This window comes from Mytilus edulis, chromosome 8, assembly GCF_963676685.1.
Source record: "Mytilus edulis chromosome 8, xbMytEdul2.2, whole genome shotgun sequence".
NCBI classification, from domain to species: Eukaryota; Metazoa; Mollusca; class Bivalvia; order Mytilida; family Mytilidae; genus Mytilus; species Mytilus edulis.
The window spans coordinates 23,815,857-23,838,478 of record NC_092351.1 but is presented as its reverse complement, the minus strand read 5'-3'; the positions used below and the strand labels follow the sequence as shown (position 1 = coordinate 23,838,478).

Genomic DNA, 22,622 nt, shown 5'->3' with positions numbered 1-22,622 from the left:
TGATTACATTCTGATTACAATGGAAAAAAAAATAATCTTAAACTGTGTTTATGGTCATTAACGGAAACTGTTTGTTATTCTTATTCAATTTATTGAACATGTTAAAGATAGTTTTTTTTTATAAAGCATGACAATTGGGTTGTATACTTCAGTAAAACATAAACTGTTACAGTATTTAAAAGTCATCAACAATGATCAATAGCCTAAAAAGAGACCTATAATACAATTTTATGTTTCTGGCCTAAGTGAAAGATATTGTACATACATTCACAATTTAAAGATGTACATATATATTTGATAATAATTTATCAATGATTTGTTATATTCAAGTAATACTTTTCTTTAACCCTTAATTATAATCTTTGTTAATGTTGTGATTTTTGTCAACTTTGAATTGACAGGTAGGAAACCAATTAAGGTTTGTTTTTATTGCAATTACCAACTGAGTATAGCTGTAGGACAATATATGGTAAAAGATAAATCAGACATGTGATCAATTATCTAATTAGCACAAAATGTATTAAAAATTTAAAAAACAAATATCTTGTTTAAAATAAGCAATTTTTTGTATGTATTTGGACTGGACATGTAAAATGCAATGATTTTTAGCACTTGTATTTTGTTTACTATTTGATTAAACTGGTCACTTTATTTCATCCATATTTTAACTCCCATAAACTGCACCTTGAAACAAATATAAATTAAAGTCTAAAATAGGTCAGAAGACAAACAGCAAACGCTTTTGATAAAGCTATATTCAATTGAAGTCAAAATAATAATCAGAGATTAATGATGATAAAGTTCGATGGGTCAACATACCAGTGACACAATGTTCATGTATGTATGAAGTGAACTTTTGAGGTTTATTAAATAGATGAAGTTTGAAGTTATCATTTTATAATATAGAATACACAATACTTTCTAAAAAATGCTATAGTTATATATTAAACATTTATTCATTCACATCATGCAAAATGTGTTTTTTTTAATTCATTGTAATCAGATGTAATCATGATTACTTTGCCAATGTAATCATTAATTTAATCAGACACTTTCAGAAATGATGTAATCATTAATTTAATTTAATCGTACAAATGACAAAGTAATTGTAATTTAATCAATTACATTGAAAGTAATCGGACCCATCTCTGAGCCGAAGGCCACCAATAGGTCTTCAATACAGTGAGAGAAACTCCCGCACCCAGAGGCTTACCTCAGCTGGCCCCTTAACAAAAATGTATACTAGTTCAGTGATAATGAACGTCATACTAAACTCTGAAAAAACAAAACTTGTATACCACATAACACAAAAGAACCTAAATCATACTCTGTTGCAATATTTTTTTTTGCTGTAATTGAAATTTTCACTTGAAACAGCTCAAGTCAGTTTACTTTATATATAATTTACCTCTGCAATTATTTTTTAGCAATGATACGTTATTTCAATTACCTCTGCTATAGTAACCATTACTGTATAGACCAATCTGTCTAAGGGTACTTACTTTGGAATTTGATTCTCTGGGTAACATAGAGTGAAGAATGGCCTGTAATAAATATTTTCAAAAAAGTTAAACAGCTACAAATACAAAAATCTTCATTTTACTTACTAACAAGAGAGATTCAGGATAATTCAAACTGTTGTTATTTCAAAGAAGAGATAGAAAAAGATGTATGTTTTGACATTTTTCTATGCACATGGCAATTTTATACACAAGACAAATTAAGCATACGTATGAATAAAACAGATCTACACTATAAAAGGTTGACCACACTGTTCTAGTTTGACAACTTCAACCTTATGAAAACCTGCTGTAAGATGACATCTCCCCAGGGCTTCCAAAACGGTCATATATTCCGGTCATTTGTATAATGTCCGGTAAAAGTCCGGCTGGGCAAAGAATGAAACGGTCATATACTTTTTATTTTTCAAGGCTTTTTCGGTCATTTTTACATAATTCACGATCTTTTTGACCCAACCTTTTGCCTTTAACATCAACACGTTTCCGGTCATAAATGTGACATGATGATTAATTACTATCAAAACAACACCTACTTCAATGCTTTCTAATTTTAATCAAGGCTAATTAGTAGTTGGACAGCTGAAATCTACCTGTTCAGGTGACAGGTGAACTATGATCAGTACCGGACATCGTATAAATTGATCGGTTTAATCACAAATATTTTCTTACATTTCAGCGGTTTGTATCTAATTGATTTCATTCTAAAGATTAAAATTATTAGAAATTAGTTTATCAAAATGATTTGATGAAAAATTTTAAGGTTTTAAATAAAAAATCGTCAGAACTATGTCGTATGAACTAGAACACGTGTGCGCATGTGCACAGGTGGGAAATTTAATAATGCATCCTACATTTCTTCAAAAATGCTAAAATTATCAATGATACCTGTATCTAACGTTCAATTCAAGTATTTTGTTGAAGAAATAACGTGGAAAGAGCTTCTTCTCTCAGTCGTGCTTTGTAAAAATACATGGATTTTACGTATCCGTTTATGGTCCATGTTTTACCATTGTCAAGTCAACATCCGGTTGAAAACGAAAGTAGTTTTTGACAATGTCATTTTGCACAAATAAAAAGTCTATGGCAGATATGAGCACGCTGATGTGCACACTTTGAATGATGCACTGCCAATTTAACAGTAACATCCTAACATCAAATTCATATCATATCAAAGTAAAGTTTAAAATTGTTTTTTTTTTAATGTAATGTCAATCATTGGAATGGCCATCTGATTACCATAATTGCCTTTTGTGACTAAGTCTTAAGGGATTAAAATCGGGATCAAATATGAAATGTCCGGCTGGCTCAAATATTTTTTGGAAGCCCTGCATCTCCCATGTATTAATGTTTTCATGCAAATAATCTTGTATTGATCCCAACACCGTATAGGTATCTGAAGTTATCACATGAATTTTGTTGGTAAAATGAAATAGAACACAGTAAATTAAACAGTTTATATTAGAACTTAAGTATTGTGATTTTAAAAAGCAAACATTTTTGTACCAACATAACCTGTGAGATCTTTTGTTCATTAAAAATAATTTTAAAATGAGATTGAATAAATGAAAGGACATGATGTTACTGCAATCTACTGACACAGGATATACATTATTGGCTTTACCATAGTAAAATACTAAACCTCATCACTTTCGGACTACAAACAGTCCAAACAGGCTTTATCAGAACATACCTGGCACTGTTGAGCCTCATCAGGAAGTACATGTACCACAGAATGAGGCCCTCCTCTAGATCCAAACAGATCTAATTCATTAATAGCTTCCAAGGCAGCCTGAAATTCAAAATTCAAAAATTAAACATGAGTACCCAGGGGTCGATTTTTAAGCTTTTTGTTTACTGGTCAGCTAGACCAATGGACTGAAAAATCTACTGGTGTAGCTCCAAATCTATACTGGTCAAAATGACATTCATTTGACAAAAACTAATATAAATGATAGATGCTTACTTTTATTTTCATGCTTTTTTTTTTACATACATTTATCAAGAAAAAGAGACTATTGATCCTGATTTTGATTTAAAAGCTTTGATAATCTCAATGATTTTTTTTATCAAAATCAGGATCAAGGACAGAAAAATGTCAACATTGTCTTCCACATTATCACAATCCTTTTGGCAATTTCAAAAACTTTATTCCGATCTTCCTTTTGAATGTCACTTATTACAATTATTTTGTAGGGCATAACTCCTTTCAAAAATTTCCACATTTTGTATTGTTGTGAAGGACGCTCACCTGAGATTAATTAATTTGACCAATTATAATATGTAGTACCCCCAGTAATGTGTAACTGATTTTGCATGTAATTTTTTTGAAAACAAACCGAGATTGCCATTCAAATACTACTGGTCTTGGACCACCAGACCATTGCTAATTTTGACCCCTGAGAACCGGGTAACTTCTACAGGCATTCATAAGTCTAAAACATTATAAATGTATCTATAAGGTTTGAAAAGTTTTAAATAAGGGAGCTCTCTGTTCTCAATTCATATGTTGTGCTTAAGTGAAGTAGAATTGGTTAAAGAGAAATTTAGTTATCGTACAAAGTGTGAACAGACAAATTAATGGACCATTAAATACCTCCAGCCTTTAATGGGAGGATAATGGACCATTAAATATTTCCAGTCTTTAATGGAAGTATAATGGACCATTAAATACCTCCAGCCTTCAATGGGAGGATAATGGACCATTAAATATTTCCAATCTTTAATGGAAGTATAATGGACCTCCAGCCTTTGATGGAAGTATAATGGACCATGAAATACCTGAAGCCTTTTATGGAAGTATAATGGACCATTAAATACCTGCAGCCTTTTATGGTAGTATAATGGACCATTCAATACCTCCAGCCTTTTATGGGAGTATAATGGACCATTCAATACCTCCAGCCTTAATTGGGAGTATAATGGACCATTAAATATCTCCAGCCTTTAATGGGAGTGTAATGGACCATTAAAAACCTCCAGCCTTTAATGGGAGTATAATGGACCATTAAATACCTCCAGCCTTTAATGGGAGTATAATTGACCATTAAATACCTCCAGCCTTTGATGGAAGTATAATGGACCATTAAATACCTCCAGCCTTTAATGGGAGTATAATGGACCATTAAATACCTCCAGCCTTTAATGGGAGTATAATGGACCATTAAATACCTCCAGCTTTTAATGGGAGTATAATGGACCATTAAATACCTCCAGCCTTCGATAGAAGAAAAGAAATCAATACTACCTTAGCCATTCCAATTGAACTGGAATTTAATTCTGGATATCCATGATTGGTTTTATCTCCTCTCTCCCATATACCATAATCCTGAAATTGAAAAAAATCTATACTGAGACATGGAATACATGTAAAGTTCATTTTCTTTATGTATATATGCAAATAAATTGCTTTGCTGAGCGCAGCTGGATATGACCGCAGATGTCCAAACCTGAAAACTTGGGGCCAAAATGGAAATTCATGCTTGATACAGGTCTGAATTTGGATTGTAATTATATTTTTGACACATAATAGGTTTCTGACACAGAATAACTGTAGTCAAAGAACTTCAAATTGGTTATATGATTTAAATTTATATTCAATTTTTTGCTTATGTGCAATACACTATGCTGTTGCGAATTGACCCAACAATTCTTATTTGGGCCCTTTTTTTGGCCCCTTATTCCTAAACAATTGGGACCATAACCCCAAAAATCAATACAAACCTTCCTTTAGAGGTTATAAACCTTGATTTCTATTTACTTATACTAAAGTTATTATCAGGAAACGATCTGTCTTTGGACGACAACGTGATAGCAAGATACGACCAATATTTTTTTTATTTTTAGCAGTCGTATAAAAAAATATAGAGTTCACATCTCATAATATATTTATGAGGATATGCTGAATATATGCCAATTAAACAGCAACCATAAATACTTTTTTTTCCATTGTTGCATTTACTTTGTAATTGTTGTTGGACTCCAATTTACAGTTTATAAAGTTAGAAACATGTGCTGTGTGTTCCAACCAAAATGAATATCTGTGGTTGTTCTATCCAAAATCATATATTTTAGTTCAAACAATTTACTATTATCATGATTATGTACTTTGAGATATATATTGTCATGTATTTTTTAAAATACTGTAAAGCACTATCATTTTAGACACGGTAAATTACCTATATCAGAATTCAGTACTATTTCTTTACTTTAAAGTTATTGTAATATTTAGGTGCCAGGAGTTGATTTCACACAATAAATTAGTAGTTAGTCATAAACAGTTAAGTATACTTACGATCAATTTTGTCATAACTTTTTCATGAAACCGACTCCTGCATTTTACAGTACTTGATTTGTACTTAAAATTTTGGTACAGAAATAATACCAACAGATATCATAACTTTAAGAGACAAATTTTTAAAATGCTGAAAATGTAACAGTGTAACCAAAAACCTGTAGTACAAATCAAGCACTGTAAAATACCTAAATATGACAATAATTTGAAAGTAGCAAAATAGTACTACTACTGAATATCAAAAGTAGATTTACAGTACTGCAGATTTTTGGTATAGAAATAGTACCTATGCAAAAGTAGCTGTCAGTAGTCTGCACCAAAAACTTTTTCAACTACTAGTTCGAAGACTAATATTCTGACATTTTTCTTATTTGGCCAAACAAAGTTTTGCAAAAACTTACTAGGCCGAATGAAATTTTACTAGTCTGGGGCATCGGACTAGTGGCTAACCCTGCAGACTGCAGGCTGTGTACATTATGTGAAGTACAAATCAAGAGTGCAATGTACTGTAAATTCAAAAACTTTTGGATTGCAAAGTTTTTATCAATGCGAAAAATGTGACAGTATATAAGGTTTGCATTTTTAAAAACTCCCATTCGTTATGTCAGATGACCCTTTGTTGATACATTTAGCATTAATTCCAACACAATTCCATCACAATTTTTGTAATTCACTTCTATAAGATCTCATATTTTACCTTTAATCAGTGATTCCTAATTATAATGCTTACAAGCATCTACAAAATGTATTTCAGATATTACAGTACTTAAGTAATTCACTCACTGGAGTTCTATATGCAGATTCTATATAAAATACAAGGTTCTGTACGAAAGATACTTCATCAAGTGTGTAAACAATTTGTAAACCTACAATAGACAAAATTATCATTTAAAAAAAAAATCTTTGATAAAGAGTCATGAATTAAATTGACACTAAAACTAATTGGATGAAAATCAATTGCAATTCTTCTACATTGTATTAAAAGTTACGAATATCTGTCATTGTTATTAAGTTGAAAAATTTCAAGATATAAAGATGTCCTTTTATTTTCTATTTGTTAATAGGTCATGCTGTCTCATAGACATGTATATCCAATTTTTTTATCCATCCTCATGTAATCAATATGCAACTGCAAACATAATATAAACAAGAATGTGTCCAAAGTACACGGATGCCCCATCCACACTATCATTTTCTATGTTCAATGAACCGTGAAAATGTGGAAAAATCTCTAATTTGGCATTAAAATTAGAAAGATCATATCATAGGGAACATGTGTACCAAGATTCAAGTAAATTGGACTTCAAAAACATAATGCCCATATATGGGGCATAAAAAATATCTGATAGTTTTTCTGTTCTGTAGTTAACACAATACAATTATATTACATATCTTAATTCCTTCAAACACAAAATAAAATTTATTGAAAACAACCACTGGAAGCATTTGTAAAATTATTTCATCATTTTTAACTTTTCATAGAATGTTATCCAGTTGTACCATGAATATTGAACATCATCATTATTTTTTAAAACTCCTGTATGCCATGTACATTTTTTTTCTTTTTTCTTACAAAGATTCTATAGATCTATATGCTTTTCTATGATGACGACCTCAAGAAAGATGAGTTATATAACTATTTCTTTGTCAGTTTGTGGACCTCAAGAAAGATGAGTTATATAACTATTTCTTTGTGCAACCCTCTAAAACCAAGTATTTTTAATGCTTTATTTGATAAATAGATCCAAATATTTGTTTATTAGTTGTGCGTGTCTACTACCTGAAGCTGTGATCTGTGCCAGCATCAGTAGGTATAAGGAAGTAGCATCTATCTGAAGATGTCCCCATTGTGTATCTCCTACAACAGTTTTACCAGTCAAACTACAATACTTGGCATGGAGAGCATCCGTTTTGTTCTGGCTATATTTAAATTTCTCAAGTTTGTTCACTTGCATCATCATACATCTTAAAAGTCCTCTCATTAACTTTACCACTGACTGCAAAAGTAAAAATAAACTACTGTGTATTCATTATTATTTAATAGCTCAAGAACACATAGAAAGATGACAAACAAAGAAGTTATGGGTACTTTATTGACCCAATCATATATTTCTAATACTTTTCCCGACCTATTCACATATTTTCATGCTTGAAAAAGTGACTTATTCCAGCAACATCCTATATATGCTATCACCTTGTGTATACTGTATAAACATTAATTTTCATGGGGTTAAAATTTCGTGGTTTTGTATCCAAAAGTAAGTTTGTGGGGATTAATTTTCGTGGTTTTTAAGTTTAGAAAACAGTTATGTAAATGTCAAGATTATAATCTGATGTAAAGAAAACCTTTGAATATCGCTGTCTAATCAATTAACTTATTTATTTCATTGTATGTATTTATGTTCATCTTTTATATAATGTCAATAAGATTTTGTCAGATCATAAAATAATGTAAATCTACAGTTAAATTTTCGTTGGGGTTTTAATTTCGTGGATAATTTGTATCCAAGAAATAAACAAAATCCTCAAAGAAAAATTCTACTTATACAGTATATATAGGAAGTGGACCCTTTTTTTGTGCATGTAACTTGCTTGTATGCATATTTGTTCAAAACAACAATATTAAACTTGACCTCCATTTTAAAATCACTTTCACAATTTAAAAAGAATTGGTTATATAATCATAAGTTTTAATACATTGTATGATTGTACACAGAAGTAACTTAAATTGTCATAATCATGATAATACAATATATCAATTAATGAGAATTACTCCTGAGTGGAATGAAAAATCCTTAACATCAAACTTGACCTCAGTCTTGTCATCAGTCTTAACAAATTTGAATAGCATTGGTTGAAAAGTTAAAATATTAGTGAACTGAAACTGTAGGCAGCTAGCTGTACATTCATCTCTTTAACTCTGTCATAGTTCAATTAATTAATAACTGGATAAAATGTACATTTATTCTTTATTTAGTTATTAGGACAATCCTATGCATGAATATATACCTGTTCTAATTCAAATGATTTGGCCCTGTCCTCATCCAAATCTGCTGTTTTCCTGTAAGCCAGAGCCAAACCCCATACCGCCATAATGGAATAAACATTGTCTCTGACCCAGGCATGATTGTTTGTTTCACTGGCTGGAAAAAGTCCAGTAACAGGATTCTGAAATTATAAATTATAAAATTATATATATATTTATTCTAAAATATTATAATCAATTACAAAAAATGTTATCATGGTTATCAGGAATAGACAATACATATACGCAGGGGCGGATCCAAGATTATTGATTAGGGGGGGGGGGGGGGGGGGGGGGGCGCAAAGTTTTATTCTCAGCTCACCTGACCATTACAACAGCGAATTTTGTGAAAAAAGGATGTTTTGGGACTTCGATTATCAAAGAAATAGATTATAAAAACTGCAAATACAATGTAACATTTGTTTTTTCTTTAACTGCTAAAAATCTATATTATACTTGTCATCCAACATAGCTCCGCGCTTGACACCTTCCTTTGAAATAATTAATAAATCGTAGGTCAGTTGATAAGTAATCACGTTGATTCTGACAAACTGACTGTTTTTTTTATACTTTGACTGTTAAAAATGATGGAATGGTCTCTTCTGATACTTAAATAAGCTGAAGACAACCCATGCTTTGCAAATTTTAGGGGGGCGCACGCCTGCCACGCCCCCGCCTTAATCCGCCCTTGATACAAATGTAATAATAAACATAGACAAAATCCATAAAATGTAATTCAAATGGGAACATACCATTGGTAACCAATAAGCCCACTCACAGACTCCATACCCCTGAATTGCCATCATCACTGGCAAATAACATCTCATAAGATTCCTATGTTAAAAGACTCATTCCTTCTACGAAAGTGATGTGCATATGCACATCAACAGGTTTTATTCTCACAAAATACAAAGTTTCATGGAATTCTGTTGCATGGTTTCAGAGGTTTTGTACCCAAATATATACTAACTGTTACAGATTCGAATATTATCATGATTATGTCATAAATTAAGATTCAAAGGAGCATTACTCCTAGAAAATGAAATAAATCATATTTTTCTATCAATATACATGCGCATGTATACAGTCACATTCATAAGGTCTTTGCATCGGAATTAAACACATTTACTCTAAAACCAGTTGTTGGCATGACACGGGTTATAAAAAAAAGAAGATGTGGTATGATTGCCAATGAGATAACTCTCCACAAGAGACCAAAATAACACAGAAATTAACATATCAATGATATCACTGTAAGGCCTTCAACAATGAGCAAAGCCCATACCGCATAGTCATGATCAAGACCCCGAAATGACAATGTAAAACAAGAAACAAACAAGAAAACTAACAACCTAATTTATGTATTTATGTTCTTCTCATATATTTTATGATGGTATAATACTAAATCCCTAACAGGAGGGATTGTGCCTAATATTCATATGATGAAGTAGTGAAGACATAATCTTTCAATCAGTTTAATTGGGGTCTGGAGCTGGCATGTCAGTAACTGCTAGTTAAGTCTGTTGTTATTTATGTATTATTGTCATTTTGTTTATTTTCTTTTGTTTCCTATTCTGACATCAGACTCAGACTTCTGTCGAACTGAGTTTTACTGTGCATACTGTAGTGTGTTTGTTTTTTCTACATTGGCTAGAGGTATAGGGGGAGGGTTGAGATCTCAAAAACATGTTTAACCCTGCCACATTTTTGTGCCTGTCCCAAGTCAGGAGCATCTGGCCTTTGTTAGTCTTTTATCATTTTTAATTTTAGTTTCTTGTGTATAATTCAGAGTTAAGTATGACATCCATTATCACTGAACTGGTATACATATTTGTTTAGGGGATAGCTGAAGGACGCCTATGGGTGTGGGAGTTTCTCACTATATTGAAGACCCATTGGTGGCCTTCGGCCTTTGTCTGCTCTATGGATGGGTTGTTGTCTCTTTGACACATTCCCCATTTGGCCTAAAAAAAAAAAATGTTGTGCTTCCGGTCACCCGACCGGCCGTCCTTCAGACCCCGACTCAAAAGTTTTTAAAGCTGATGTGGGGAAAAAAATAATTTGTATACCTACCGACTGTTTTTCTGAAAGAAAATAATAAATTCTAAGTCCCTCGATCTTTTTATCGCCCCAAAAGAAAACAACGCTAATTTTAAACTCGAGGCTTATTTTTAGAATGTACTGGAAAGTGGAATCTTCTTGGCTAATTATATATGCGGGAGCATGCGCAGTAGTTATTTTCGTTTGTCAGTGTTTGAACATGGCAACACAACGCGTCCTATTCAATGTTCAACGCGGAAAGTGTGACCATTTCGCGGAGAAAAAAATATTTCTAAATTTTACAGAAAGTAACACCTTTTTTGACATTAGCAATGAAATTCATCCAATGTCTAACATCGATGAAAAAAAATACACAGCACAAATTTTGTGTTCGGCCACCGGCAAAAATGACTGGACCGAGATTGATGACAATAACACAACTGTTGGAACAATGCAATCTTTTGGAATTAAATTTATCAAATTTTCATGCCAGACCCTTCTTCAAAATGAACCTGATATTAATTCATCTGAAACTGGTCAGCCAATCAACGCTTTAGACATTCTGATGAAAAGCCACAGATGCTTTGCCAAAAGAAATTGTCCTGCCAGGTACAGTGTATATAATATATTTGTCTATCTGTAGGTTTGGGATTATGTTTGGTTCATGTTCCTATAAATGAATCTGTCCCACATCTTCTCAATTTCTTTCTCTGACAATCCCAAACTTTTGGTCCTGAAATAGGGGAATTGGGTTTAAAAAGCTTATTTCCTAGGGGAAGTGCTGCCCAAATTTTTTTTAGGTTTGGACTTAGTTTTTTTTCCGGGGTATTTTTTATATAAAAAAAAAAAAAAAAAATCCCTACCTACAGTCCCTTCAAAATTTCAAGGGGGTGATCGGAAAAACGACATTATTTTTTTTAGGCTTTTCCATTCTCAATTTTATGTAACACTCAGAAACGTGTCCATTCCCCAAAACGTGTCCATGCATATGACGTCAATGAATTGCAAAACATGTCTAGTTGCTAAGGGTGCCAAAATAGTTTTGTTCAGGCCAAACAAAAAAGTATGTGTGTTTACTGTCACATGCTGGAAAAACAACAGGGTAGGAAGGTAGGGATTTTTTTTTTTACATTCAGTCTATGGAAGCAACATTCATGACATTGTGATTTTAACAGTGCTTAATCAAAAATGGCCAAAAAAACTTTAGGGTAGGGGATAAAAATTAGGGTAGGTAGGGATACAGGAAACACCCATACTTTTTTTGGCCTCATGAATGCCCAATCATGTCCAATCCCCCAAATGTGTCAAATCCTTAAAAGGCAAAAGGAAGACATCAAATTAATGCATTACCAGAGCATATGAGGGTAAAAGAATTTACTTTATAAACTATTATACAAACTTAAAGCAGGTGCTCCGCAGGGCGCAGCTTTATACGACCGCAGAGGTCGAACCCTGAACAGTTGGGGCAAGTATGGACAAAACATTCAAGCGAGATACAGCTCTGAATTTGGATTGTGATCAAATTTTTGACATTACATGGTTTTTTTTTACACAAAACAACTGTCAAGATTTTACAAATCAATTAAAGATTTCTTCAAACTTTTTAAATCTAAAATTAAAAAGTTGACACAGCATAGGTTTCTGACACAGAATGAATGTGGTCTAATGAACTTAAAAGTTTTTTTTTGCCTTTGAGCAATTCACTATGCTGTTGAATATTAATCCTCTCAAAAAAATGTTTGAAGAAATTTTCTTTTTATTTATGAAATCTAAAATGAGAAAAATTTAAACCCCCCCCCTTTTTTTTCACATCCCCGTTTCCCTTTTTCCAAAACTGATATCAATTCAAATTTCTAATGGAGTTTGCAACAATAACTACTCTTTTAAATACATCATAAAATATTAAAATGTAAAATAAAGTGCTTGTTATCACTGAATGGTAAAGATTGGGTGGTAGTAAAAGTGAATATACATTGTTTATTGTATAAAACAATAAAAAAAAACTTCATCAGCAACATTTTATATTGGCAAATTGAAGTTATTTACATAAAGTTATTAGCAAATAAAAATAGAAAATGACATCATAGTCATGTCTGGCAAATGTCCAACATACATTATCTAAAAACATTTTAGATAAGATAAGGAAAAAAAGCTTCATCAGCAACATTTTATATTGGCAAATTTCCAATGAAGTTATTTACATAAAGTTATTGGCAAATAAAAATAGAAAATGACATCATAGTCATGTCTGGCAAATTTCCAACATATATTATCAACTACTATTCTATACAAAGAAAGATAACTCCAATTGAAAATTAATTGCTATTGCACAATATTGTGCAATTAGATATTTCTTGCTATTGTGCAATACTGTGCAAATTGAAAACTTCTTGCTATCGCATAATACTTGATATGGAATCCTGATTTGGACCAACTTGAAAACTGGGCCCATAATCAAAAATCAAAGTACATATTTAGATAAAGCATATCAAATAAGCCCAAGAATTTAATTTTTGTTAAAATCAAACTTAGTTTAATTTTGGACCCTTTGGACCTTAATGTAGACCAATTTGAAAACTGGACCAAAAATTAAGAATCTACATACACAGTTAGATTTGGCATATCAAAGAACCCATTTATTCAATTTTTGATGAAATCAAACAAAGTTTAATTATGGACCCCCATTTGGACCAACTTGAAAACTAGGCCAATAATTAAAAATCTAAGTACATTTTTAAATTCAGCATATCAAAGAACCCCAAGGATTCAATTTTTGTAAAATCAAACTAAGTTTAATTTTGGACCCTTTGGACCTTAATGTAGACCAATTTGAAAACGGGACCAAAAATTAAGAATCTACATACATAGTTAGATTCGGCATATCAAAGAACCCCAATTATTCAATTTTTGATGAAATCACACAAAGTTCAATTTTGGACCCTTTGGGCCCCTTATTCCTAAACTGTTAGGACCAAAACTCCCAAAATCAAACCCAACCTTCCTTTTATGGTCATAAACCTTGAGTTTAAATTTCATAGATTTCTATTTACTTATACTAAAGTTATGGTGCAAAAACCAAGAAAAATGCTTATTTGGGTCCCTTTTTGGCCCCTAATTCCTAAACTGTTGGGACCTAAACTCCCAAAATCAATACCAACCTTCCTTTTGTGGTCATAAACATTGTGTTAAAATTTCATTGATTTCTATTCACTTAAACTAAAGTTATTGTGCGAAAACCAAGAATAATGCTTATTTGGGCCCTTTTTTGGCCCCTAATTCCTAAACTGTTGGAACCAAAACTCCCAAAATCAATCCCAACCTTCCTTTTGTGGTCATAAACCTTGTGTCAAAATTTCATAGATTTCTATTTACTTAAACTAAAGTTATAGTGCGAAAACCAAGAAAATGCTTATTTGGGCCCTTTTTGGCCCCTAATTCCTAAAATGTTGGGACCAAAACTCCCAAAATCAATCCCAACCTTCCTTTTGTGGTCATAAACCTTGTGTTAAAATTTCATAGATTTCTATTCACTTTTACTAAAGTTAGAGTGCGAAAACTAAAAGTATTCGGACGACGACGACGCCAACGTGATAGCAATATACGACGAAAATTTTTTCAAATTTTGCGGTCGTATAAAAACTAATGTTAATTGCAATTTTTATATTTTTCTCTCAATATGCAAGAAATATTTGCCACTTGATATTACATGTATTATGCAATGAACAGTCAGTGAATTGTTAATTACAATGTACATGATGTATATGGCTCAATATCTTTAATTGTTTTTACATAGGCGGTAATGGTAACGTTTTTTCCTGTAGCTCAGTCTATATCGTAACAGGGGTTAAAAAATCCACTAGCCCGACGCCCGGGACTATAGCCTTTAGGCCTCGGGCAACCAAAACTTGTAACCCAATATGCCCGACGGACTAGTAATAAAAAAATCTTGGCGCTTCCAAAATAGAAAGTGAAAAATCCCCACATCACTATTATATCTTAGTTATCACATGTTATGGCAGCCATTTTGTTTTGTGTAAACATACTGTGAAGAAGTCTCTAGAACCATGACCTAAACATTAACAGCCTTCAGAAATCTTAAATTTGATGCAATAATATTTCATCAATCATGATTTTTCTTCATTGATATTCAAATGAATTTGATTTTTAAAGAAATAAAATTTATATCAAAAACAATTTCAGTTTAGAGACTGTGCTCGGTTTGTAATCTATTTAGAGCCCACAATTATCGTACCTTTGATGAATGTAATATGGATATTACTGTACTTCGTTTATAAAACAATTATAAAAGACACAAACCGTATGGATGGTGATATTTATTCACAAAAATACTTGTGGTCATTTGATTTATTCTTGAATAGGATTTTAAAACTGAAAACAAATATGAGCATTACATATAACCAGCTGATATTTCTTTTACACAAAAGTGATGATATCTGATAAAAATTACTCTAATCCTTTTATGCAAGGCATGACTTTATATAACCATGTTTAGAAGTGGTCAAGACTTGTACCATCTCGGGATTTGGTCAACTCATTATTACAGTATATTTAATGAATATTCAATTATCGATTAATTGAATATATCTGCTAATGGGATATGTTTTTGATGTAAGTTTTGGGTATCCAATTTGAAAAAATGTACTGTACAACGGATAAAAATTGTTATGTTTAAAGAATTCATTGTATATTGCAGTAACCTCTGAATTTTTTCAGGCATATTTCAGTCTAGTAGGTCAGTTTTGTTGGGCGTTGGGCTATTAGTTCTTCCAACAGGGCTAGTAAAATCCTGCTACCAATAAGTCCTGGGCTAGTGAGCTATAACAAAATTTCTTAACCCCTGCGTAAACTTGGATATGTATGATAGCTCGTTTCGAAGCTGTGACATTTTCACATATGTGGTTAAATTTTCGGGGTACGAAGTGAGATTACTTTTTCCGTAAATTAGCAAACCCCGAACATCCTTTTGTGATGCGGCTCCTTGTGGTAAAATATCCCCTTTTTAACACAATAAGTTCTTTGAAAATTTAATACTTTGAACACATTCAATAGCTCCATAGTTTTTACACATTTATTCTATGTTCCTCTACTTTCCTAATCACCACAAATAATTAACTTCAGTCATTTGTTAAAAATAGAAACATGTCCAATATCACTACACAGAGATTTTTTCTTTACACGTGACTTTTGAGTTCCTCATTTCGCGGCGCATTAGGGATGTTGTCCCATATGTTGCAAATTGAGCTTGTACCAAAATGTTTCAGGGCTTGTCAGAGGGGGAAAAAAATCTGACTGATCTGACATTATGACCAATTAATAGTTCAGACTAAAAACAGTTTATCACAATCTGGATCTGACATTATGACCAATTAATATTTCAGACTAAAAACAGTTTATCACAATCTATCTCATTTCATAACACTAAACAGTTTCTATTTAGGCTGGGCATGGAAATTTTTCTAGTCTGTCAGTGCTTGACTTGGATAGTATTGTGTACAGTCAAGAGTACAGTAAATATTATAGTCTCAGGTTAGTACAAGGATTAATCCGATTGCATTGCATTATAACCAAGGATTTGTAAATGTAAACAATCTCTACTTTATACTATGACTATGGCTACAACAAGTTGATTTATTTTGAATTTACCTGATGTTTTAGAATCGTTTTATTGACAAGGCGCTGGTAATAATCAAGACGAACGCCAGAATTACTTCGATTCCGCATATTTCAGTAGGTATGATAGAATATTATGCATAATTAACCTCCCTTATCCACATAACCTCCATCGTCTGCATTTTCTAATTTTCTGATACACAAGGTGAAGGTCACATAATATTGAGCAAAGTTTTTGTTTTCTATCTTATTCAAATGGATCTTATGGATACTAAAAATTTGAAAAAAAAATATTAATGAAATATCATTTTCTTATGTTTAATTGTATAAATTTGAGAGACAGATAAAAAAAAAACCTATACGAAACTAATATGTATCATTCCTTACTTCCTGTGTAAAAATTTTGAAGGTCGGGAGTTGGAAAGATACAACTCAAACTGTAATTATTTCTTAACAATTCTTTCATCATAGGTACAATGGTTAAACTTAAAGCAGTGATAGCTATATATTCCGTTATTATATTTTTTAAAGATGGTTTATCAACTACAAGTACTTTCAAAACTTCAAAGACAAATAACCCCTGGTTGATTTTCAAAGTTTTTCACTTTTGTGCAAATCTATTATGGGGTCTTGATGATCCAAGGCAATTGTTCCTTTAGAAAGAAAATTCAATTCTTATAAGAAGTTTTTAAATTTAAAGTAACAATACAATGATTAATCATGGGTGCCAACAATAGTTGACAATATTTCTGTTTTAGTTGACAAATTATGTTACATAATTAATGTCCGTAGTGTCCGCACCACTGCTGCTGGTGATATCACACATTAGCAAATTTCTGTAGATCTTGCAATGTAACACATATAGAATCTTTATTTCATTGTTATAGTCTTCGGAAGGGATAGTCGAAGTAAGGCGTCAAAGAAAAAAATAATAATAGCCTTTCAAGATGTCATAACTATTTGGACTACGGAACGGGATAGAAAAGATTAAAAGAATCAGATATATCGATCTAGTCCAAATAATTATGACGTCTGGCAAGGCTATTTTCATTTTTTTCTGGGACTCCTTCCTTTGACATTATAACGCTAAAGTAATTTTTATGTCTGGACTTTGAGAGAGATTTTTTTTTTTGAGGGGGGGGGGGATCTTTGAGACCCAATTTTGGCATGTGATCTTCATTGCCTGCTAATAAATTTTACATAGTTACAAAGTCTTACTTTTTTTGTGCTAATTGATTCAAAATATTTCCAAAAATATCCAAAAGAAATGATAAAATAAGATACAATTCCATTTGAGGTGTGCAAATATTTATTTTGTTTTCAAAATGTTTTTCCCAGAATTTTCAAAATACGTCACTTTCGGTGAATTTAAAATATAAAATTCGGTCAATATTTGACAGACCCAAATTTCTGAACAATGTTTATCGTACGTTCTGGTAAATCGGGTCCATCAAATTTTACCGAGTTTAATATTTTATAAACATGATAAATATAAACATACATATTTGCTCACCACTGTCTTGCAAGTTCAGTTAAGAACTATAAACCATGTACTATACAACTCTGAATTTCGCTAGTATTTTATAAAGCACATATATATACATTTTTTTTCTTGTATACTTGAATCACATTTATTAATCTCCAATCAACATCAGTTGTTTAAGATTCACATCAATTGATGAATTAAAATGTATTACAGTGAATGAAATTGTTAATTAAATAGTTTGGGGTTTTTTTTGCCAACTAGGTAAAACTACCTATCAAGACAATTCCAACAAACCACATCATATATGTCCATTTAAAATACAAACATTTGGCATCACTGCATTCATGGCTATTAAATGAGGGCTTTCGGGTAGATCCGGCCCCACGTCGATCCGGCCCAAGTCGATCTGGCCCACGTCGATCCGGCCCCACGTCGATCCGGCCCAAATAAAAAAAATATTTCTAAGGAATAAAAATAAATATATATTAATTGTAATTCATAAATGTTTATTATTTTTTAATAATGTTAAAGGTGTACGGTAAACAAATTAAAAAAGGCCTTTGAAAAATATTTTCCTTAGATGAGTATAAAACGACTAGGTTGATTATGTCTTTATTACAAGTTTTCAAGATTATTGGGTATAATTATATTAAAACATATATAATAGAATTTAGACATCAACATTAATCAGCAGTAATTAGCATTTTCTTTCAATTGTGATCCTAACAAGTCTTTCATCTTGTGTAGCATGTAATAACAAAAAGTGACATACATGAACGGTACAAGCCGATCCCCAAGCTGATACATATTAACTTTGGTTTTCTTTTTAAGTTCTTAAAATTTTTCAAATTGGGTAATGTTGTTTGATTTGCCGAATCGTTTCTATAAAAGAGTGCTGATATTATATTACGTAACATTAATTAATCAGCATTGGATTGAATTAAGTGATTACGAGTGGCATTACCTTAGTTCACAATCATCAGACAACTGTTGAATAAACAAACCAATTATAGACTAAAGATTCGATTAAATAAGTCATTATGATGCGTTAAATTTTATAGATCCATTGGACTGTAAATATTTATTTAGCTTTTCTGTGTGTGAACTGAATAAAATAAAAATCGCCATGAAATTCAAAGTAAAAGTTATCATGGAAAATAACTTCATAATTTAAAAATGTAGAAACTGCGATACAAACGGACACAATAACACTCATTTTCGTATCGATTTAAATTATTTCTTTAACTGGTACTCCAATATTTCACTGTCCTGTTGTCATCCATCATCGATCGGACACTTTTTTCAAATTCCATTTATACTGTTAAAATTTGTGACAAATTCCTCCAAAATCAATATAGTTAATTCATATTTTATCATGGGGCCGGATCGACTTGGGGCCGGATCGACGTGGGCCGGATCGACTTGGGCTGGATCGACTTTGGGCCGGATTGACTTGGGGCCGGATCGGTTTGGGGCCGGAACGACCGGATACCAAATGAGGAAGCATAGTTCTGTGATAATTTAAAGACATTGTACATGTACTACTGGCCACTGCAGCAAAGCTTTAGTCAGGAGATTACATACATTGTACATGTAAATCCCACACTTTTATGTTTCTTTCACACTTACTTTTTCTTTGTAGATCATCATGGGGAGACATTTTGGAGGCCTTAAGGTCATGAAATCACAACAAATTCATTGGACATTATCTCCATTTGAACAGAGAGCATTTGCAGGATTTTTTTCTGTAGGGTTTCCAAAAGGAGTACGGAGGATGACTTACGCATTGTTCCGAGGAGTTCCTAGTAAGTCTTTTCTTGATAATGATATGGACTACAAACATGATATATTATAAGAAAGGAATGAGTAGATGTACAATACACCTAAAATTATATCATACTCAGAACATATCAAAACTACAGCTATTGTGCTGTTGTCTGAATGTTACTTGTGTCATTCATTCTTTACTCAATATTATCTGAAGGATGATATTGGTAAATTTTATGAGCATGTTAACAGCAGTCTGCACCAAAAACTTTTTCAACTCCTAGTCCGAAGACCAATATTCTGACATTTTTCTTATTAATCCAAACAAAGTTTTGCAAAAACTTACTAGTCCGAATGAAATTTTACTAGTCTGGGGCATCGAACTAGTGGCTAACTGTGCAGACTGTAACAGTCAAATGATGGAAAGAAGATTATAAAAAAAAGGTAATTAATACACAGTCATGTGCATAGTAATAAAAAAAAAGACAACACACTGAAGTGAGTCTGACAGTACATGATAGAATTTGATAAAGTTGAACTTGATATGTTATATTTTGTTGTTTCAGTTATCTGTGCAACCTTTTATCTAATTAACTGGGGAGACAAGGAAGGACTGAGGACAATAAAGAAACTACCAGGACAATTTGATAATGATGTGTAAAACAGACATTTAAGTGATGAATGCAGAATGTTGTATAGATGTTTTTAGGATGAAAATTTATTATTATAAAACAGTCATAGTTGATTGTTTGTTTTCTTTAGACATTTATATGATAATCGGCATACTAAAATTGTGGTACACTGTCCTATTGATTGTTTGTTCAATATGTAAGAATTTGTATCAATTTATCAGATTTTGATAAATTTTAATAGACATTTAAGGTATTTTAAGGAGGATATAGAATGATATAAGATACATGTATTTCAAATTGAATTCTATCCAAACCATTCTTCATTATTTCTTGTGAAAAAGTTTTTTTCCTCCTTTTCGCACGAAAATCAGTAAATATGAGAATTTTATATATTTTTAGGACAGATAGGTAAACATTTTTAAAATTTCAAATGTATGAAAAGGTTAGGTAACAGAACCCCATGCATCCTGGGCCATCTCTATCAATTAAGTATTGAAGTGGTCATCATTGAATGCAAGACCGGAGTATAAAACAAGAAAGCAGTTCTCATATATCCTTTACTTTCAAATATTTGGCTTTCAGTATTCCAAGTGAAGGTAAAAACAGATTTGGAAGCATGAAATTTAAATGTGTTGTTTTAATTTTTTGGCAGCTAAGACGCCATATGCTAGCACCCTAGATTTGTCTATTTCCCAACAATTGCAGAAATAGGTGGCCTTGTTGTCATCTAGCAGCCAAATAGGTTAATTATAACTAATGGACACTTTTTTCATACTTTTATTTCTGGAATACAAAAAATATGACCAGAATAATCTTAAATGTCAGATCGTCGTACATATTTTAAAGTGATTTAAAGATAAATGATAAACGTTTGAAAACAAATACAGGTATAGAAAAGTGGAAATCAGTGCAGCACATGTACAAAAAAAAGCGACACTTGAGATATAACAATCTGTGATATACAATTGATGCAACACTGCAACAGTTTTACTCAATACTTTTGCCTTGGGTTTTAGTTAATTGCCTCTAGTGCCTGCAGTGCTTTGATTTAAATGAATGTTGTCAGAAGTCCACAACTAGACTTGTAATGGAATTTTGATATATGATGCAAGACCAGAAATTAAACCTACATTTTGGATTCCCCCTTAATGATTGATTCAGAATGCTAGACACTGGTAAAAAACAAACAAGAGTGCACAAGAAATGTCTTCAGCATGTCTTGTCTTCTTTACTAATTATTAATGATAAGGTGACAGTTCTTAATATTAAGCTTTATTACAACTATCATATAAACTAAACATGATCTAAGAAAATGAGGTCAAGGTCATATAAACCAAAAAGAAAAGAAATACATGTATACCTTACAATCATTCAATACAATACAATAAATATAGTTGACCTATTGCTTATAGTGTCTGACATGTCTAAGAAATAGACTTAACCAAGAAAACTTAACATTGACCATTTGACCATGAAAATGAGGTCTAAGTCAGGCAGACATGTACAGCTTACAATTCGTTGAATCAAGAAATATGGCCTTTGTTAGTCTTGTATTATTTTAATTTTAGTTTCTTGTGTACAATTTGGAAATTAGTATGGCGTTCATTATTACTGAACTAGTATATATTTGTTTAGGGGCCAGTTGAAGGACGCCTCCGCCCTCCGGGTGCGGGAATTTCTCGCTACATTGAAGACCTGTTGGTGACCTTCTGCTGTTGTTTTTTTCTATGGTCGGGTTGTTGTCTCTTTGGCACATTTCCCATTTCCATTCTCAATTTTATTTACCTATTCCTTATTTATAGTTCAAGAAAAACAGACCAAAACACAAAAACTTAAAGCTGAGCAATGAACTGTGAAAATGAGGTCAAGGTCAAATAAAACCTGTGAGACTGACATGTACATCATATAATATATTTATACACCAAATATAGTTGACCTATTGTATATAGTATTAGAAAAAATGTGTCGTGGTGTGTTATTTGGGATAAACATATGCTTAATTTTAAGAAAGAAAATTTATTGTTTGTATTTTGTAAAAGTTTCTTCAAGTATTCTAAAGTTAAATTTATGAGTCAGAGATAAATTTTGTCTCAACACTACACCGCCAACTGGTAGACTGGTAGGCAGTCTTGTAGGTCCAGTATAATGTCATGAGTAGTGTGAGGTTACGCTTCTGAAACACTGACTGCTATCATAAAAATTCTCAAAAATAAAAGGTGAGTCAAAAATA

General features: G+C 32.0%; 2 protein-coding genes across 51 annotated transcripts in view; one reads left to right on the top strand and one right to left on the bottom strand.

Annotated features, from left to right (window-relative positions):
* Window positions 1–16,723, bottom strand: part of LOC139485133 (probable phosphorylase b kinase regulatory subunit alpha) — a 68,786-nt gene extending 52,063 nt beyond the window's left edge. For 43 of the 50 annotated variants that reach the window (XM_071269288.1, XM_071269331.1, XM_071269318.1 and 40 more), the window contains exons 1-7: window positions 16,541–16,712; window positions 8,821–8,979; window positions 7,592–7,808; window positions 6,595–6,677; window positions 4,765–4,845; window positions 3,211–3,309; window positions 1,503–1,544 (exon numbers count right to left, since the gene is read on the bottom strand). In XM_071269288.1, coding sequence (XP_071125389.1) covers window positions 1,503–1,544; window positions 3,211–3,309; window positions 4,765–4,845; window positions 6,595–6,677; window positions 7,592–7,808; window positions 8,821–8,979; window positions 16,541–16,618 — 759 coding nt within the window. In that variant the 5' untranslated portion in view covers window positions 16,619–16,712. Of the gene's footprint in view, window positions 1–1,502; window positions 1,545–3,210; window positions 3,310–4,764; window positions 4,846–6,594; window positions 6,678–7,591; window positions 7,809–8,820; window positions 8,980–16,540 lie in introns of all 50 variants that reach the window. The other 7 variants (XM_071269312.1, XM_071269324.1, XM_071269310.1 and 4 more) reach the window with 2 other exon arrangements.
* Window positions 16,724–19,635: 2,912 nt separating this feature from the next.
* Window positions 19,636–20,492, top strand: LOC139485134 (cytochrome b-c1 complex subunit 8-like). The gene is made up of 2 exons (XM_071269342.1): window positions 19,636–19,798; window positions 20,327–20,492. Exons 1-2 carry the CDS (start codon window positions 19,642–19,644, stop codon window positions 20,419–20,421), a joined length of 252 nt encoding a protein of 83 aa, XP_071125443.1. The 5' UTR covers window positions 19,636–19,641; the 3' UTR covers window positions 20,422–20,492.
* The last annotated feature ends 2,130 nt before the right edge of the window (window positions 20,493–22,622 follow it).